This window comes from Sphaeramia orbicularis, chromosome 17 (assembly GCF_902148855.1).
Source record: "Sphaeramia orbicularis chromosome 17, fSphaOr1.1, whole genome shotgun sequence".
Taxonomy (NCBI): domain Eukaryota; kingdom Metazoa; phylum Chordata; class Actinopteri; order Kurtiformes; family Apogonidae; genus Sphaeramia; species Sphaeramia orbicularis.
Genome location: NC_043973.1, coordinates 34,879,990 through 34,898,507, shown reverse-complemented (window position 1 = coordinate 34,898,507; position 18,518 = coordinate 34,879,990). Strand labels below are relative to the sequence as shown.

General features: G+C 33.9%; 1 protein-coding gene across 1 annotated transcript in view; it reads left to right on the top strand.

The window, feature by feature from the left end:
* Positions 1–6,735, top strand: part of ccdc39 (coiled-coil domain 39 molecular ruler complex subunit) — a 47,709-nt gene extending 40,974 nt beyond the window's left edge. Inside the window, exons 23-25 of the mRNA XM_030160626.1 lie at positions 402–488; positions 575–651; positions 5,763–6,735. Of these exons, the coding sequence (XP_030016486.1) occupies positions 402–488; positions 575–651; positions 5,763–5,837 (239 nt within the window). The 3' untranslated portion in view covers positions 5,838–6,735. The remainder of the gene's footprint in view (positions 1–401; positions 489–574; positions 652–5,762) is intronic.
* Positions 6,736–18,518: the final 11,783 nt, after the last annotated feature.

Sequence of the window (18,518 nt, the reverse complement as noted above, 5' to 3'; positions counted from 1 at the left end):
ATCTTAACTTATCCTATCTTATCTTGTCTTATCTTAATTTATGTTATGTTATCTTATCGTAATTCATCTTATCTTATCTTACCTTATCTCATCTATCTTAGATTTTAAGTTATGCAGCAGAATCACTGACTTTTCTGTGCCTCTAACAAAAATGTGGAATATATTTATATGTATTATAATCAAGTATTCCGGTACAATTACTTTATTACTTCATGCTTGACACAACTGGACTTCTGTATTGCAGTTTTATTTATTTATTTATTTATTTTATTTTGTAAATGTTTTTTCTTGGTTTATTGTAATGCACGTCTTAATTGATATCCCAGTTTTGCTGAATAGGTGACTACACAATGGCAATAAATATATCTTATCTTACATCTTTTTTTTTTTTTTCTCCTCAGTGGGGTTTTCCCCCTCTACCACAGCTACTCCTTTATCACAGTCCCCACAGCCAACAGCTGTCCAGCCCCTGTTGAATTCTAACAACGGTCAGTTCATTTTACACATTTAAACTGCATTTATTTCAGTTTTAACATGATTTGACTGACTCTACTGTTTGTCACATTCGTCTCAGTCTTGGCCATCCTTCAGACGGCCGTTCGGAGTTCACTTCAGCTGAATTTAACAACAGCTGATCCAGTTTTAACCCAGGTAAGTCCTTCACCGAGGCACAAAGTTTAGTGCTTAATTGTGTATATTTATGGGATTAAGTGTTTGTTGAACCAGTTCCATAATGGCTGTTCAGACTGCGCCTACACCCTGCAATTAACAACTGAAAAACAATTAACCTGTGAAAACCCAGCGTTACTTTTGTGTCACTTCCCAAATCAATTTTTCTCTCTATTTAACCTTTCTTAAGAGATTTATCACCATTTAATATAATATTATCCTCTGTATTTTGTGTTTCTTCAATAAAAATCAGGTATTTCCCCGTATTTAATTTACCAATCGTGTAGGTGTTCATAAAAGCTCAGATTAAAGTTAATTGTCATAATATCAGAAACAGAGGAAAATTAAAAAAGATGACTTTTTAAACACAATTTATCATTAACTGAACTGAACAGGCATGTTAATAGAATGCTTTTGATTTATTGTTTAGTGTAGTGAGTGGCCAAGTGACACAGTTCAGGCTAGTTATTCTTATCCACATGTGCTGTAAATCTCACACCATTTATATTAACCCACGAGGATGTTTTCTCTCCTTTTAACATTTCTTAAATGATTTATCACTATTTATTGTAATATTACCCTTTATTTTTTGCATTTTTCACTGTAAATCAGGCATGTGCACACATAGGGCCCACAGGGGGCTTGAGCCCCTGCCCTTTTTGCCTCGTAGAAAAAGTGCCCTTTTTACTTTTAAAAAATAAATAAATTCCTGTTCTGCATAGGAATGTAAAAGAAAACGGCTGTATAAAAACACCACGGTTATCTACCGTACGCATTTCCTTGTTGCAGCATGTCATGGTATTGTATGTGTGTTGAGGCTGATGCTGCTTCTCTGTCCGCTGTCTGTCACTGAGGGGCAGGGCTTCCCCATGCTGCACGCCCACACGCTTGTCCAGAGAGAGAGAGAGAGAGAGAGAGAGAGAGAGAGAGAGAGAGAGGGAGAGGGAGAGAGAGAGAGAGAGAGAGAGAGAGAGAGAGAGAGGAGAGAGAGAGAGAGAGAGAGAGATACAAGCCTTGGTCACATCTCCACTGTGTAGTTTGTGCACAGATGAGACAGGACGGTGGATTTACTTCAACCTTTGTGGTTCATCCAGCCAACCCCCCCAACATTACTTGAAAGTACTGAATCGCAGAAACAGGAGGAATCATTCACTCCATTTGATTTTACTGACAATTTACATTTGTTTCCAGATATTCAGTTTGTTGTGCGTTTGCTGCTGTGAATGTTTCTCCAGTAGGAACAGGAAACTCCAGCAGCAGTCACAGTAGGACTGGTTTATGTGCAGCCTGGACTAGTTTTAGACATGAAAGCTGCGTTCATGTGCACCTTGGGAAAAATATCATATTAGCCTCAGCTTACCAGTTTGGAAGTTATGACTGGGTTTTGGGGAGTGGGTAAATTGTTTTAGTTTCTTGTGAATCTAATCTCAGGTCTCAGACTGTGTTAGCTCTGCTACGTCAACAACTAATCCTGTAGATCCACATGTGGACTGCAGTCCTGTAGGCATGCAGGCTGAACTACAGACTAAACATGACTGGTTTTATAGGATTTATTTCTATATTTTTGTCAATGATCAATGTTTCAGTGGTTCATAGCCTGATAATAAGCTAATGTTTTATTACTTTTTAGAATTGCAGCTGAATCACATGTCCTTCAAACCTCAGTATTAGGATACATTTTGACAATAATTTGATGATGTAGCGCCCCCTAGCTGTCTGGCTATTTGTTGGAGTGCGCTCCCCGAATCCTTATGTTGTGAGAGATCTCTCTCTCTTTATAGCTCACCAATGTACTTTGTTAGGTAATTATAAGATCATTAAAATGTAACTATTCAGCTATTCAGAATATCCTAATGACAGTAACAGACTACTTTTAGTACACCTGTAATAGGCTACATAAGTGAAACTACTAAGTTTTAGATTAAATAAAATCAATTCCTCAGTACAATGTATTTTAGCTTCAATACCCTGCCTCACTTATGCACATCAAATTAGTTTTTAACCCTGTTTGAATTTTTACTCCTTTTACTATTCACCCCTTTAAAATTAACATCCCCACAATATGAATTATCACCATTAACCCTTTCATGCAATTATGAGAACCTTGGTCACAATATTTGTGTGTTTTTATTGCTCTTTAGGCATGAAAAAAACATGTGATTTAGGTTGGTTTTTTTTTAAGGAGTTACAAAACTGTCCACTCAGGCGGACCCCATGCATTTAATTTTTCAAGCAAAGAAACATGTATTTAAAACCTACTATCAGAAAGTGATATGGAAAAGTATGCAATGAAAACATTTTTAATGCTGGTAATCAGATGTTTTCTCACATTTTAACATACTCTGATGCTAGTTATTATTCATTTCATGGAGATAATATGCAAAAAAAAAAAAAAAAAAAAAAATTGTTTTGTTTGTTGATTTACACTAAAACACGTTACTGCAGATCAGGTTTATCAAGAACAGCAGAGTTACAGTAACGGTATGAAATGCACTGTATGGGATGATGCATAAGTGTCCACTGTGTTGGCTGATATGGAACTAAAACAATAAAACCCAGGAATATACAAGAGAACTGCTGGAGAAGAACTGACCACTGGAGTGACCACTGGAGTGACCACTGTGCATGAAAGGGTTAAACACGCACACCTACACCAAATTAAACATTTAACAGTAAGGTGTGCGCACATAAATTGTCTTTTTCTTTTTTCGGTTCAGTCCACTTTAAAGTGTATTATAAGTCCCGTTAGTTCACTTTAAATGAACAGAACACATAAATCATAACCCTTATAATTTTTAACCCTAAAGCCGGCAGTTTATCTAACTAAATTAACATATTTAAATATCAAAATGAATACCAAACAGATTAATGTAGGAGTCACAAACCGGTGCAGGTCTGAAGTGTGTTCTGGGAGCAGATGGACCTAAAACTTCATGGTCATTTCGCGCCGTGGCGCAGAACTCAAAACTCCAGCTGCTGAGTAATGGCGGCGGCGTCCTCTCTGAAGCCTCACCGCGCTGGCGGAGCCGATAGGAACTGCTGTCGTTGTCCCGTTCAATAATCCGGTTTCCGAGGAAAAAGAGTCTGATGAACTGGGCTCCGTAGTCTGGTCAGCAGACCACTAGCTTCACAGTCCACTTTAAACTCCAACAAGCTAAGTCGGGCTGACTAGCATGCACTGCATCCTCCAGGAAAAACTCTTCGCTAGAGTAGTCCACAAGAAGCACAGCAAATCCAAATAACACCACAGAATGTCCATAAGTGACTCACTGTCCGGTAGTCTCTGAACAGTTCCACATTACATCCACAAATGGGCGTTTTGCTAACTCTTTTTTCCGCCTCGTGCTCCTCTCCCACTCCACGTCTCTCACCTTCTCTCCCGCATTCTCCTCACACGTCACTTCCTCCCGACTCGGATTGGTTAAACATAACAGGTAAACGATTTTTTAACAAATAATTATTTTTACATATACACAATGTTTCAAAATTTTAAACACAGTGATATTCACATTTTAATAAAAAAAAAAATTAAAAAAAATACAATGAAATCAAAAATATGAATTTAAGAAATCAACTTAGAATTCCCATGGGGCTACAATGACACAAGAGAAACAGCAATTGCATCACTCACAGCTACACAATACACACAATTATGTTGTTGTTGTTGTTATCTATGGCTACTTTATTAATTTTACATTCAGCCACATATTGTGTTATTAAGGCCTGAAAAAAATTTGGCGCACACATACTGCCCTTTTGTGACTTTGGGCCCCTGCCCCTCTAGAATCCTGTGCACGTCCCTGCTGTAAATCATATATTTCCTGTATTTAATGTAGATGTTCATGAAAACTCAGAGTAAATTCAAAGACTATTATATCAAAACAGTGAAAAGTGACTTTTACAGCAAATCTCTCATTAACTGAACATAAACCCAGTGTCTCCATCCACTGTCATTGATCCAACTGCACCGGTTTGACTGGTGAATCAATGTTGTAGAAGATGATGGTGTTTCCATGGTAACTACGGAGCCTCTGAATGTCCAAACTGGCATTTTTCACTGTAAATAATGCATTTTCTTATATTTAATTTCCTATATTTTATCTAAATATTCTTAAAAACTTAGAGTACATTCAATGTTATTATGTCAAAACAAAGAAAACATAAGAAAAAGTGTCTTTTTCATTAAAGATATCAATAACTGAATGCAAAAACGAGTATCTCCATCAAGATTATCATTGTTAACGAAAACTAACGAAATGACGAAAACTAGAACTGAAAAAACATTTTTGTTAACTGAAGTAAATAAAAACTATAATTAAAAGAAAAAAACATAACTAACTGAAACTGCATTGTGTGTTTACAAAACTAACTAAAATGGATAAAAATTATGAATAAAATTCCCTTCGTTTTCATATTTGTCAACGTCGGATTGATTAGAAAGTGATTTATTTCGCTCTAGCAATTTTATCTGCTGTCACCATATGATATTTAAGGGTCCGTCACTTGTGTTCACTTGTGGTTTCCAGTTGTCTTCTGGTCCCCACTCTACCTGGAAACATGGAGACTAAAGTTGGGAGAAAGCAGCAGAGTCCTCTCTGGGATTTATTTGAATACGACGACAGAGAAGAAGAGAAAAGAGACGACTAAACTACAACTAAACTACAACTAAGCATTTAGAAAATAACAAAAACTAATAAAAACTATCAAACCTGCTCTAAAAACTAATTAAAACTAACTGAATTAGAGAAAAAAAAAGTCAAAACTAAATAAAACTAAACTATAATGAAAAATCCAAAACTGTTAGAACCTTGATCTCCATCCACTATCATTGATCCAACTCCACTAGTTTTACTGGTGAATCAATGTTGTAGAAGATGACAGTGTTTCCATGGTAACTACGGAGCCTCTGAACGTCCAAATGGGTCATATCTGATGACCATGAAAACATGACAAACTGTATTTTACACCAGCTACTGACATGTATTGATAGGATTAGTGGATCCGCAGGTATTAAATATTTTATATTCGTAGATGCTGTTGGTCACCAGTGGTTGTTTGGGTTTTTATGGGTTAAAATAACTTTTTGTCTTTAGCTTCAACAGTTCATCCAGGAGCTGCAGCCAAACGTGAGCTTCTCTCTGAGTATAAAGAACATCACAGAAGTCTGAGAAACAGTCTGGACTGGACCGCTGGGGCTGCCATGGAAAACACTACCATTATTTTATCCATCTGTCCTGATATTTTTTAACTTGTATGAATGAAACACACAGTAACTGAATTCATTTAAAAGCACAGAGTAATGATTGATTTCTTCTATTTACTGAGGGGCAAAAACACCATGTATTGTTCTTTTATTACATCTAAAATATCTGAACTTGTATCTAAAATATTTTCAGTCTCAGTCTTTTCATACTTCAATGATGATTACTTTATAAATACTGAAACCTACAAAGATGCACTGCAGGAAGTTACTGTAAAATGTTTGGTTTTTAGCTTAAATCTAGAAGACACCTCAGTAAGGATGTCAGTGTCTGCAGAAGAAATGTAAAAATAAATAATAATAGTATGTAATATGAAGCAGAGCTGTGAAAACTGTGTGTAATTCAGTCCAAAAAAACAAAAAAATCTATCATTTTTTGTTTATAACATATAACTGTTATTTCTTTTTGGTCAACTTGTTTTTCTGTTAAATAAATAAAAGCACTTTTGCACAGAAACTCAAATATTGTAACATAAAAATAATGTAATCAGGTCATGTTTGTCTTTTCTCTTACACTTCAGCTCTATTTGCACCATCCCAAAAATATACATGAAAATCAACACAGAGATGCAAGAAATAACACAAGAAATAACACATTTAAATTAACATGACACTCTCAATTATATTATAATAATTAATTTTAGGATTGATTCCTATGGGTCTGTTACTACACTTATACTATATATTGGAACACATTGTATTCAGGTGCTTCATTGATAAAAAGGGACTCAGCAACAAAACAATAATGATCAATGAAAATTAATATTGCCAAAAATATCATTACAGTAACTTTTTTTTATTTTATCTATGCCAGTGGTTTCCAACCTTTTTTGGGTCCTGACCCCATTTTAGCATCACACATTTGTGGTGACCCCAGACTTTCAAAACAGAGACATTTTTTTTGCTGAAATTAATTTGATTTTCCTTGGTCAGATTATGTATAGTCAGTCCAGCTTGGATTTACAAGGCTGATAATTAAAACTGAACAAACAAGAACTGAAAACATGAATTATGAAAGAGCTGCAGCATCTGAACCCTCAGTGGTCTGAGCTTTTTTTGGCTGTTTTTGAGTTCTTTTGATTTTGCCTTTATATACTATATAAACAAATGTTTACTATACCCATGTTTAGTATCTCCTTTTTTCAGCACAACTTCATCTATGTCATCTGCCTATTATTTTTTCACTTTAACCTACTATAAAAACACAAAAGGACAAAAAAACACAAAAAATATAAAATCTGATTTGAAAATTGTATATAATTTATTGCATAAATAACACACAAATGCTTAACGAACCTTTTCAAAAACTTTAATCCTTTCATGCACGAATCATGAGAATCTTAATCAAAATTTTTCCCTGAGTGTTTTTATTCATCTTTAGGCATGAAAAAAACAATGCGATTGAAAATTTTCTTCTGAAAAATAAATTTTAAAAAATAGATCAAATAAAAATAATTTAAAAAATAAAAATAAAAAATATATATAAAAAAAATAATGAAAAAAAAAAAACATTCTTATGAACCTATTTTTCATGAAGTTACAAAAATGTCCACTCAGCTGGACACCACACGTTTAATTTTTGACGCACAGAAACAGGTATTTACTGATAAACTGTGTGAAAACTATGGGGAGGGGTTGTGATTCTGGGGGTTTATGCTCAGGAGAGATCTACATAATGTTGCCAATTCATGTCAGAAAAGATATGTAGTGTCTTAAAACTTTAATAAAGATATGTGCAAAAAAAAAAAAAAAAATCCATGAATATACAAGAGAACAGCTGTAGAATAGCTGTCCACTGTAGTGACCAGTTTGCATGAAAGGGTTAAAAGTGAATATTGATTCCAGATATTAAGTATATAAAATCAAAATTGCAATAAATTAAAAATATACTCAAATATTTGACATAAAAGCAGATCTTTACATAGGCATTTTCTCCAGTTTTCTTAATCAGTTACTGTAAATTCCAGGCGACCCCATGTGGGGTCCCGACCCTAAGGTTGAAAACCACTGATCTATGGGGTTAAGTTTGTTCACATTGTCACATAAATGGTTCAACGATTTCTGCTCAATAATTGTTCTCAGTGTTCTGCCTTTATTTCTCTAATATTTGTCACATTCTGACCATAATTAATCATTTTAAGCCACAGGTAACAATCCCTTTATTTTCCAGCTGGATAATAATAACTGTTAAAGTGAATTTATTCGGGTACACACACACCATCATGTTTCAATCCTGTGTGCTCAGGTTATTGTACGTTGTACTGAAAGTATGTGACAGTTCATTCACGTACAGATTAAACAGATTAAACCTGAAACTGGAATCTGAGAATCAGCATTCCAGGAAAAGAATGTAAAACAGTGAGAAAGCCGATAAGAGGAAATAGAAAAGATAAAAACGAAGAATATGAACAAACAGGAATGTATGGTAGTATTTATTCTACATTAAACCACACTGCAGATGACACATATTTAAACTGATTATGATGAAACAATTATGAAGAGGCTCATATTAATCAAATTATGATGTAAATGTTTTTGGTGCAGTTTTACTTTCAGCCTCTAGAGGGAAGCAAAACCCAAAAATGAACAATAAAACACCAAAACCATCCCAAATATTCACCATCATATTTGTAATTTTGATTTTTTATGAATTTATGCAAGAATTTTCTTTTCTGATGTTTTTCTCTAATGTCAGTACCTCTTACAGGTCTATGATAAACTACAGACCCTTTTTGCACCATTTGGGACATTAGAGCCACAATGTACTTAAAAAAACTGATAAAATCATCATATATCAACTCTTTTTCCAGCTTTTTTTCCCTGCATAAATCTGTTAAACCACTTCAACTTTGCTCAAAACTAACAAATGTTGAGTACTTTTCAGGATTTTAACATTTGTCGTATCTGTATTTTACATGCACTTTTATCCTTTAATTCTAGTTTCCTTTTCCTACAGCATTTTAACTCTCCTTAAATGAAAGTGTATAAATACTTAATGTGAATATCTTATTGAATCCTCTTATTTTGTTATTAAACGACTAAACTCTGTATGTCTGTACGAGTTGCCGTCTGATTTCTGTGTATTTAATTTGCGTTTCCCTGGAAAGCAGCTTGTGTTTGAGCTGAAAATGTGCCATATGAATAAAAATATTAATATCTTTGTTATAAGGTAAATGTTCAAATAATCCTATAACTCGTCAAAAGTCTAAAATGAGAGAAAAAGTAAAAAAAACAAAAAAAAACAAACAAACTGAAAACAGACTTTTGTCTCTGTCAATAATGGGATATAAAGCCTTTAAAACCAACTCCCCTTTCTGCAGAAAAAAACTGTCATATTACATATTATAATGTTTTGTCCCTTATAATGTAAGAGACAAAAAATATACTTTAACTTTAATTATGTAACTACATTTTACTGCTAGTACTTATGAATACTCCACTACTATTTCTTTAAACACATTTCTTAGTCTTTACACACTCAGCCCTTCAGTCTTTTCCCTTTAACTGTGCATATATTTTTTTTTCTTCGGGGGGATTCATTGTAGCATGAACTGCTCTGTGACAAATATTGTGTTGAGTAAAGTTAAATCAGTGTCATGGTGTTAAAACAACAACATAAACTGACTCCAGGCTGTTGTTTTGACACTGTAGATGTCTTCAGACAATGGACACATTTGTTCTTAACCCTTAAAGACTTACTTGTATTTTTATGATGACTTCCAAATGTATTTTTCTGTATATTGAACCTTTACAAATTGATTTATCATTATTTATTGTCCTTTTTGTCTGTAAAATCAGTCTGTTCTGCTTATTATCATGTGAAACGATGCACAAGTATTTTAGATCAGCTGCAAACATAAATTACATCATATGCAACATGAGATGACCTCTGTCTGTTCAGTCTGTGGATAACATTTCTCTAGAGCAGGGCTCTCAAACTCATTTTCTTTCAGGTTCCACATTCAGCCTGATTTGATCTAAAGTGGGCTGGACCAGTAAAGTAATAGCATAATAACCTATAAATAATGACAACTCAAAAAATTTGTCTTTTAGTGCAAAAAACAAAAACAAAACATTAACCTCCTCAGATCCATCTATGGGTTTTCTGTCCCCATTTGTGGACAAGAGTTTCACAACTTTATACAAAAGAAAAGAAAAGAAAAGAAAAGAAAACTGTCCACCACAAAGGACATTCCATAAAAATGTAAAAACTGCATCTGAAAAAACTGTTGCATCATGATGTTTCCAGTATAGGCACTAATTTAATAATAATTAAAAAAAAAAAAAAAAAAAAGCTGGTACTTTGCTGACATTTCCTGGGTCTGAGGAGGTTAAATTATGAATTTACTTACTTTTATAAACTATCCAAACAAAACAGATGTGAATAAAATGAAAAAACAGAAATTTCTCAAGAAAAATAAGTGCGATTTTAACAATATTATGCTTCAACTTCTCATTTATACATGTGAGTAACGGATTGGATGTACAAAGACACTAAACTTTAAATAAGAGGCAGAAAATTGTTAAAATTGTGCTTAATTTTCTTTATACATTTCAGATTCTTCATATTTGTTCAGGTCATTCACATTTCTTTATTACAGGATAGTTTGTAAAAGTAAACATTTTCATAATTTAATGTTATTTTTTGCACTAAAACAAAGACAAATATTTGAAGTTGTCATTATTTATAAGCATAATGTAATATTTTTTTCACATCAAACCGAGAGGAAAATATGGAGTTGTTATTTTTTGTAGGTTATTATGCTGTTATTTGACTGTAGCTCATATTAGTCTGTACGTGGAACAAACTAAAATGACTTCGACAGCTTTGACTGTGGAATTTTTGCACTTGGCAAATTCATCCCAGGGGCCGGATTGGAACCTTTAGTGGGCTGCATTTGGCCCCCGGGCCGCATGTTTGACACCCCTGCTCTAGAGTGTTTTTAGTCAGTTTAGATAATTGAACAAAATTTTCAAGAAATTCAGGTATACAGCTAAAAACACAACTTTTTATCTATCAAAATATCATAAAATGAAGAGAGTAATGCAATGAAAATATTAGGTGCAAATACAAAATCAGTGAAATCACATTCTCACATGCAAAAACACATACTTTTTGGCAACTGAAACTGGTTAAAACTAAAATAAATGCATAAATAGATTAAAATGGGTCTTTTTTAGTATAAGTAAATCTTGCTCGTATTTTAATACTGAGTATAAATCCACACCTGTCTCAGTTTTTAAACTGTGATATACGGTCAGTGTATGTAAATGTAAATGTTAATTATACAGTGGTGATAAAGCCTGAATCTACCACCACAGTGAACTCTGACCCCGATCCAAACCAGACCAGACTGAAGGACAAAATGGATATAGATGTGATTTCTTACTTTTTCTGTGTCAACTGTGCAGACATGTATGTGGTTCCCTGGAAAAAGGTGCATCTGTTTATGGGATGAGGACACAGTTCATAAAGCAGCTTCTGTTGTGAGGGGAATTTTCCCACAGTTTGTTCACATGCACATGTTGAGTGTGGAAATGGACGTTCCAAACAGATTAATGAAGCGGAAAACATGGAAACACAGACAGAGAAAGGAGCTGTCCTCTGGTCCAGTGGTTGATTTATCTGTTTGAGGAAATGTTCTAGAGACTGAATAATTATTATCACTGAGAACTTATCTGGAAAGACACTAATTATTATTCCCTCCACCAGGAGGTATTGTGATCACTTTGCTTTGTGTGTTTGTTTGTTTGTGTTTGTTTGTTTGTGTGTTTGTTTGTTTGTTTGTGTGTTTGTGTGTTTGTTTGTGTGTTTGTGTGTTTGTTTGTTTGTTTGTGTGTTTGTGTGTTTGTTTGTGTGTTTGTTTGTTTGTTTGTTTGTTTGTTTGTTCATCTTTAGTGTAAAACTCTTCCACCCATCTTTCCCAAATCTTCCCCACAGATAGGCCTAGGCCCTGGGACCAACCCATTACATTTTGGTCCCAGTAGGCCAAAGTTCAAGGTCACAGCAAGGTCATAACATCTACAATTTTCCATCTGTCATCATTGAGACATTTTCCAAAATTCATCCAAAATTCCAAACGACTCCGATTCTCCTCCAGTTGGATCCACCTGTAGCTTAGAACAATCTCTTGTATCTGGAACTAAATTGTCCACATCCACTGTGGAATGTGGACTCTGTGGACATTTCCACTGAACACTGAAAATCCCATTTACCACACATTTAAAATTAGAACTTAACTAATATTGATGTGAATTGAATCTAATTGGACAGACACATGACTGGTACCAAGATTCAACTGTTTCTGCTGTATGGAACAACCTGGAAACTGTTGGATTGAAACAGAAACACATGCACACCGTTCAGGGTGAAGGAGGAGCTCTGAGTTCTGAACACTGGTTTAAATGTGTCCTTCTATAGAAGTCAATGCAACTGATTTATTTCTAACACTTTCCCTCACAGAGCATGGACAGTATATAGATAATTATTAAAACACAACCTCAGTCTTATAAAGTCTGGACCTTTTACATAAGAAGCAACATAGAAGATATAGACATAATAATAATAATAATAATAATAATAATAATAATAATAATAATAATAATAATAATAATAATGATGATGATGATGATGGATTATATATTTACATATATATAAAATATAACATGTATTACATAGCTGGAGTACAAATACCATCATAACAATATTAAGAGTGCAAACGTGTAAATATTTGAAGGATGGGTATTTATTTTAATGTTCACATTCAGATTCAGTTCATGGTTCATGGTTGTTTATATTATTTACACTTTTTAAAGGGCAGTTTGTAGATGCAAACATTTTCATATTGTAATTTTACTTTTTTCACTCCAAAACAGAGAAATGTTTGGAGTTGAAATTACATATTGGTTACTATGTTATTTTTCTGGTTTGAACCACTCGAGATCAAACGAAAATGGATGGATGGATCCACTCTAAGTAAACCAAATTACGATCTAGTTCTTGCTATCAAAAAGCAGTAATTATGAGGTTATTGAGGTAAAAATTAATGGTTTTTAGTTGTAAAAGTGCTTTAAAATGACTCATAAAGTGCTAATATGCTCTACCATATATATGAGAGACTTATTAAAGGTCAATAATGAAAGGACAATATCAGCACCTTAAGATACAGTATTATCAGTGAATGATGTAAGACTAAACTTACTCCAGAAAACCACAGATATGGTGAACGGTTCACCCTTTTGGCCGTAGTTAAGTCAATTCCCCAAAACCAAGCAGGTTAACCCTTTCATGCACAGTGGTCACTCCAGTGGACACTCCAGTGGTCAGTTCTTCTCCAGCTGTTCTCTTGTATATTCATGGGTTTAGTTGTTTTAGTTCCATATCAGCCAACACAGTGGACACTTATGCACCATCCCATAATACACTGACATTTAGACCATTACTGTAACTTTACTGCTCTTCATAAACCTGATCTGCACTAACATGTGTGAGTGGAAAGCAATTGCTAGTTGTTATTAGATTGTAATTAACAGTTTTCTTAAACAAAAAGTTTTTTTTTTTTTTGCATATTATCTCTATGACGTGAGTAATAACTAGTATTAGAGTATGTTAAAATGTGAGAAAACATCAGACTGGCTGCATAAAAAAAATGCATTCTGTAGTTTTCACACAGTTTATCACTTTTTGATATTGCATTTTAAATACATGTTTCTTTGCTTGTAGAAGCCAATAACGTAATAACGACCGATAATGTAATAAATTTGCCATTTTAAACTGTAACAGGCCAATAATGTAATAAAATTCTGAACTGATAACGTAATAACTTTTGGCCAATAACATAAGAGCTTATTATGTTATTGGCCTGGTAAAAAAAATTCTATGTAAATGTAATAACTGAGCACATAACATAATGATACATTAATATCACTGTATTTAAGTTTCATTTATTAGATATAACTATGATAAAATTCCTCTCCCTCTCCCTCTCTCAATAACCAGCCAATAACATGATAAGTTATCATGTAATTGGCCAAAAGTTATTACGTTATCGGTTCAGAACTTTTATTACATTATTGGCTTATTACATTTTAAAAATGGCAAATTTATTACTTTATCGGCCGTTATTACAAATTAAACGCATGGCGTCCAGCTGAGTGGACGTTTTTGTAACTCCATTCAAAATCAGTTCATTAAAAAATTTCAATCATGTTGTTTTTTTCATGCCTAAAAAGGAATAAAAACACTCAGGAAAAAAATCTTGAGTAAGGTCTTCATAATTCATGCATCAAAGGCTAAAATTGGCCACGGTGCTACTATGTGGAGTCATTTCTGAATGCATTCTGAACATTCTCTGTGTGGCTTCAGCTCCAGATGGACGTTACATCAACATCTTCAGCTTCTTTCACTCTTTTTCTCCCTCATGCTGCAGCGTCTTAATCGATCGGTCGTCTTTTCCACTGGTCCACATGACCCATGAGCTGCCTTTAAAAGGCCTCTAGGCTGAAGCTCGCACTCAGACCGGTTCCTCCATCCTGAACTGGTTCTGGATTCAGGTCTCAGCATGGATCCAAAGCTCCTGCTCATGGTCTCGGTTCTCCTTCTGGGGGCCACATTTACCATCTCCATCGCTGACCGATCACCGCAATGTAAAATCAAATGGTAAGAGGCTTCATTCATGTGTTTTATTTAACAAGAGAAGGACGTTCATGTGAAGGAACAGCCTGTTATCAAGGCATGAACTGGAAGAGTCAAATACTGGCTCAAATACATGGAAATGGGAATGAAATCTACTGATTAACCCTTTTATGCATGTTACAGTTATTCAAGCTTCAGTTAAATCTGCATTTGCAGTAACTAGTCCAAACTAATAGTGTTGATAGTAATGTGTACCACTGCAATACCTCAATTACCTCATGGATTACATGATAATTAATGCTTATAAAGTCATTAATGTTTGCTATTGATGAGCCAAGTGAGTAGAAAATCCACAATTTCTGAACATCTTTATGCAAAATATGATATTTATCATTAAATTACATTAAAATCATTGATATGCGGTTGTGTATCTCACTAAAAATAAGAATCGAATCCAAGAGGACATGTCTGATGGTCTCTCAATAATGTCTTCTCTATCATTCATGCATGAAAAGGTTAAAATACAAAAAAATGTGCTTTTTTTAAAATTTATTTTTTATGTGTTTTTCATGTCAACTGTAATCCAAACTCAAAATATTTCAGTATTTCATTGTTTCAGTTAATTTTACTTGGGTGTGTGTGAGAATGAACATTTAGTCATTTTATTGTTTTTAATCATCTATATTTATCTACACTGTTGCCCATGAAGTTGGAATAATTTGGTTTTCAGACACATTCCTCATTTCATTCCTGTTTATACACATCAGTAATCACATTTGATCAAGTACAATGATTCCATACAGAGTCCCAGTTACAGTTTATCTATCAAGAATAAAACACATTGTCAGAGTCATTTCTTTATTATTGACAACAGTTATCTATTATTTAATCTCTCTCTTGTTTAAATATATATATATATATATATATATATATATATATGTCACAGTAGAGATTGAAATCCAGTAGGATTCCAAATCCTACTAGGACAGATAGTAATTTTAGTTTGTCCTAGGACAAACTAAAATGTAAAATGTATATATATATATATATATATATATATATATATATATATATATATATATATATATATATATACACATATATTTTTTATTTTTATTTTATTTATTTATTTATTTATTTATTTATTTATTTATTTATTTATTTATTTTTCCTGACCATAGAAAAGTTTATAAACACAAAAAGTTGGTTTCACCAGTTTTCAGGCACAAAAATCAACCTTAAAACTGTAAAGAAATAATGATCTGATCTTTAATGTTTTTATCAATATAATCAGAATCTAACATTTTTATCATGATTGTAGTCATGATAAAAATATTTAGTCATTATTCATTATTGTTAATGAATAAGAATTATTTTATTATTCATTATTTCATTATTTTTTCTTCATGTGAGTAAAAAAGGAAAACACATGAATTCAACATCGTTTTGATGTCAAAGAGGGAAAAATTTAAAAGTAATTCAGCATGTATTTTCGTAAATCAGAGGCTCATAATTTCTATTTTGGGACTGAATCTGATAGGAACCCCTGCTCTAAAATATTAAAAACATGTTCTGACTTTGAGTTTCTGAGCTGAATATTTGATGCACTGTATTTTGCGTCATGTGAACTGGAGCCACAGATGCTGCTTTCTGCTTCTTTTCTCTGTGTTTGCATGAAATCCACCACCATCTCCGTATAAAAGGGTCAAAGCCGTGTTAGACCAAGCATTCACAGACTCAATTTTCTGAGCAGCGCCATTTTTCACGTGTGTTGTGTTGGTTCTGGAAAAGCTGCAGCACTCACAAGACTCACATTAGTCACATCTTATGCATTTGGTGGTAAAACAAATCTAAAAGGAGGAAACCTGTGAGACTGACATGTTTGTTATTTTAGGAAAGGGCTATTGTTTTTGGTTTGGTTTGTTTGTTTGTTTGTTTGTTTACACTCTAGCAGCAAAACTGTTGGTTGAATTCAGATCAGATTGGGTTTATAGATTGCCAGTGACCCAGAATGGATCTGATTACATTTGGGAAAAGTAGGTCAAAGTTCAAATTTTTAATGAATTTTTTAATTCTTTTTTTTTCCCCATTTACTTATAATGAGCAAAATTTCAAATGTCTCTAAAAATATCAATTTTATTTCAATTTTCTTCAAACTTGGCTCATACTGTATGTAGAGACAACTGATACGCTGACATCAGCACACACAGACATGATGACATCAGCTGGATTGATGCCAAAATAAGATACGATACATGCAAGGGGCGGGGTTTGTTGTGCCTGGAACCACTTATTTCTATTATTTTTCTTGTGTTTCTTAAAACGGGGCTGTGGACTGAACTGTCAATCAGATCTAACGTTGCTTTCTTCTGCAGGTTGTTCGGCATCTCATGTGATGACGTCTATGGAAAACTGGTGGAGCAGATCAAGGCCTGGCAGATTAGCCAAAGCTGCCAGTACAAAGGAGAGAAATGCTCCTATGAGGTTAGAAACATCTGACACATCCCAGAAGAACACTAGACATCCGGAACGTTAACTATGGCTTCAAAACCAAGACGATACTTTAAAGCCTCTAACACAGATGACTGAACAAAAGCTGAGTTTTACTTTTCAGCTCAAACTCTTCGTAGCATAAAAAACTACAGGGTGGGGAAGCAAAATTTACAATATTTTGAGGCAGGGATTGAAAGACAGTGTATGACCGATTAGTTTATTGAAAGTCATGAGAATTTATTTGCCACAAGAAAATTGACATAATAGAAAATGTTTTTATTCTATGTGTCCTCCTTCTTTCTCAATAACTGCCTTCACACGCTTCCTGAAACTTGCGCAAGTGTTCCTCAAATATTCAGGTGACAACTTCTCCCATTCTTCTTTAATAGTATCTTCCAGACTTTCTCCTAATAGTTTTGCTCATGGTCATTCTCTTCTTTCCATTATAAACAGTCTTTATGGACACTCCAACTATTTTTGAAATCTCCTTTGGTGTGACGAGTGCATTCAGCAAATCACACACTCTTTGACGTTTGCTTTCCTGATTACTCATATGGGCAAAACTTTCTGAAAAGGTATGGATAATAGTGTTAGGTATGATTATGACATCAATATGTGTTTGGTTTCAAAACAATTGACGTAGTGCCTGCTGAGAAAAAACAACTAAATGTTCATTGTAAATTTTCCTTCCCCACCCTGTATGTATATTAACGAGCGCTGTCAAACGATTAAAAATTTTATTCAAATTAATCACAGGGTTGTTGTAGATTAATTTCGATTCATCACAATAAAATATCATTAATTTTTAATCTGTTTCATTTTACATGAGTAAACAGACTCCGGAAAGAAGGGAATATATACGCACTTAACGTGTTTGTCGCAAGCTGGGTGACATGTTAGCCGAAGTGCGAGCAGAATTTGCGTTTATGTGGTATTTAAACTGGAAATGCTTCAGTGAAAAGAAAACTCCTTCCTGCGGAGTGTGAATAATACTTTATGTCAGTCGAATGTTCTGTCTTGTTTTTTTTGTTTTTGTTTTTTTTGTGCTTAAATTTCCCATCAAAAGGGCCAACGTGCTGTTTAGCGTCTTCCATCGTTATCGGTTGGATCGACTGTCCATTTGCACATGTTTGACGGTAACGCTACTCGGACAAACTGCCCGAAATGTGTCGCCAGAGACGTTCAGTCATTTTGCGCTGCAGATGGGTTAATTGCGTTAAAATTTTAAATCAGATTAATGATGATGGATTAATCTGCGTTAATACGTTAATTTTGACAGCCTTAATATTAACCTGAAGTGGTCTGTTATTATAATATTTTTTAATAAAAGTATATAAAATCCATTCATACAAGCTGCACACACTGATGCTGATAACACTTACTCCTCAGGTTTTGTCAGGAATTCACTTTAAACTGTTCCAGACAGTAGCATTTTTAATACTGGATATTCAAGACATTTTG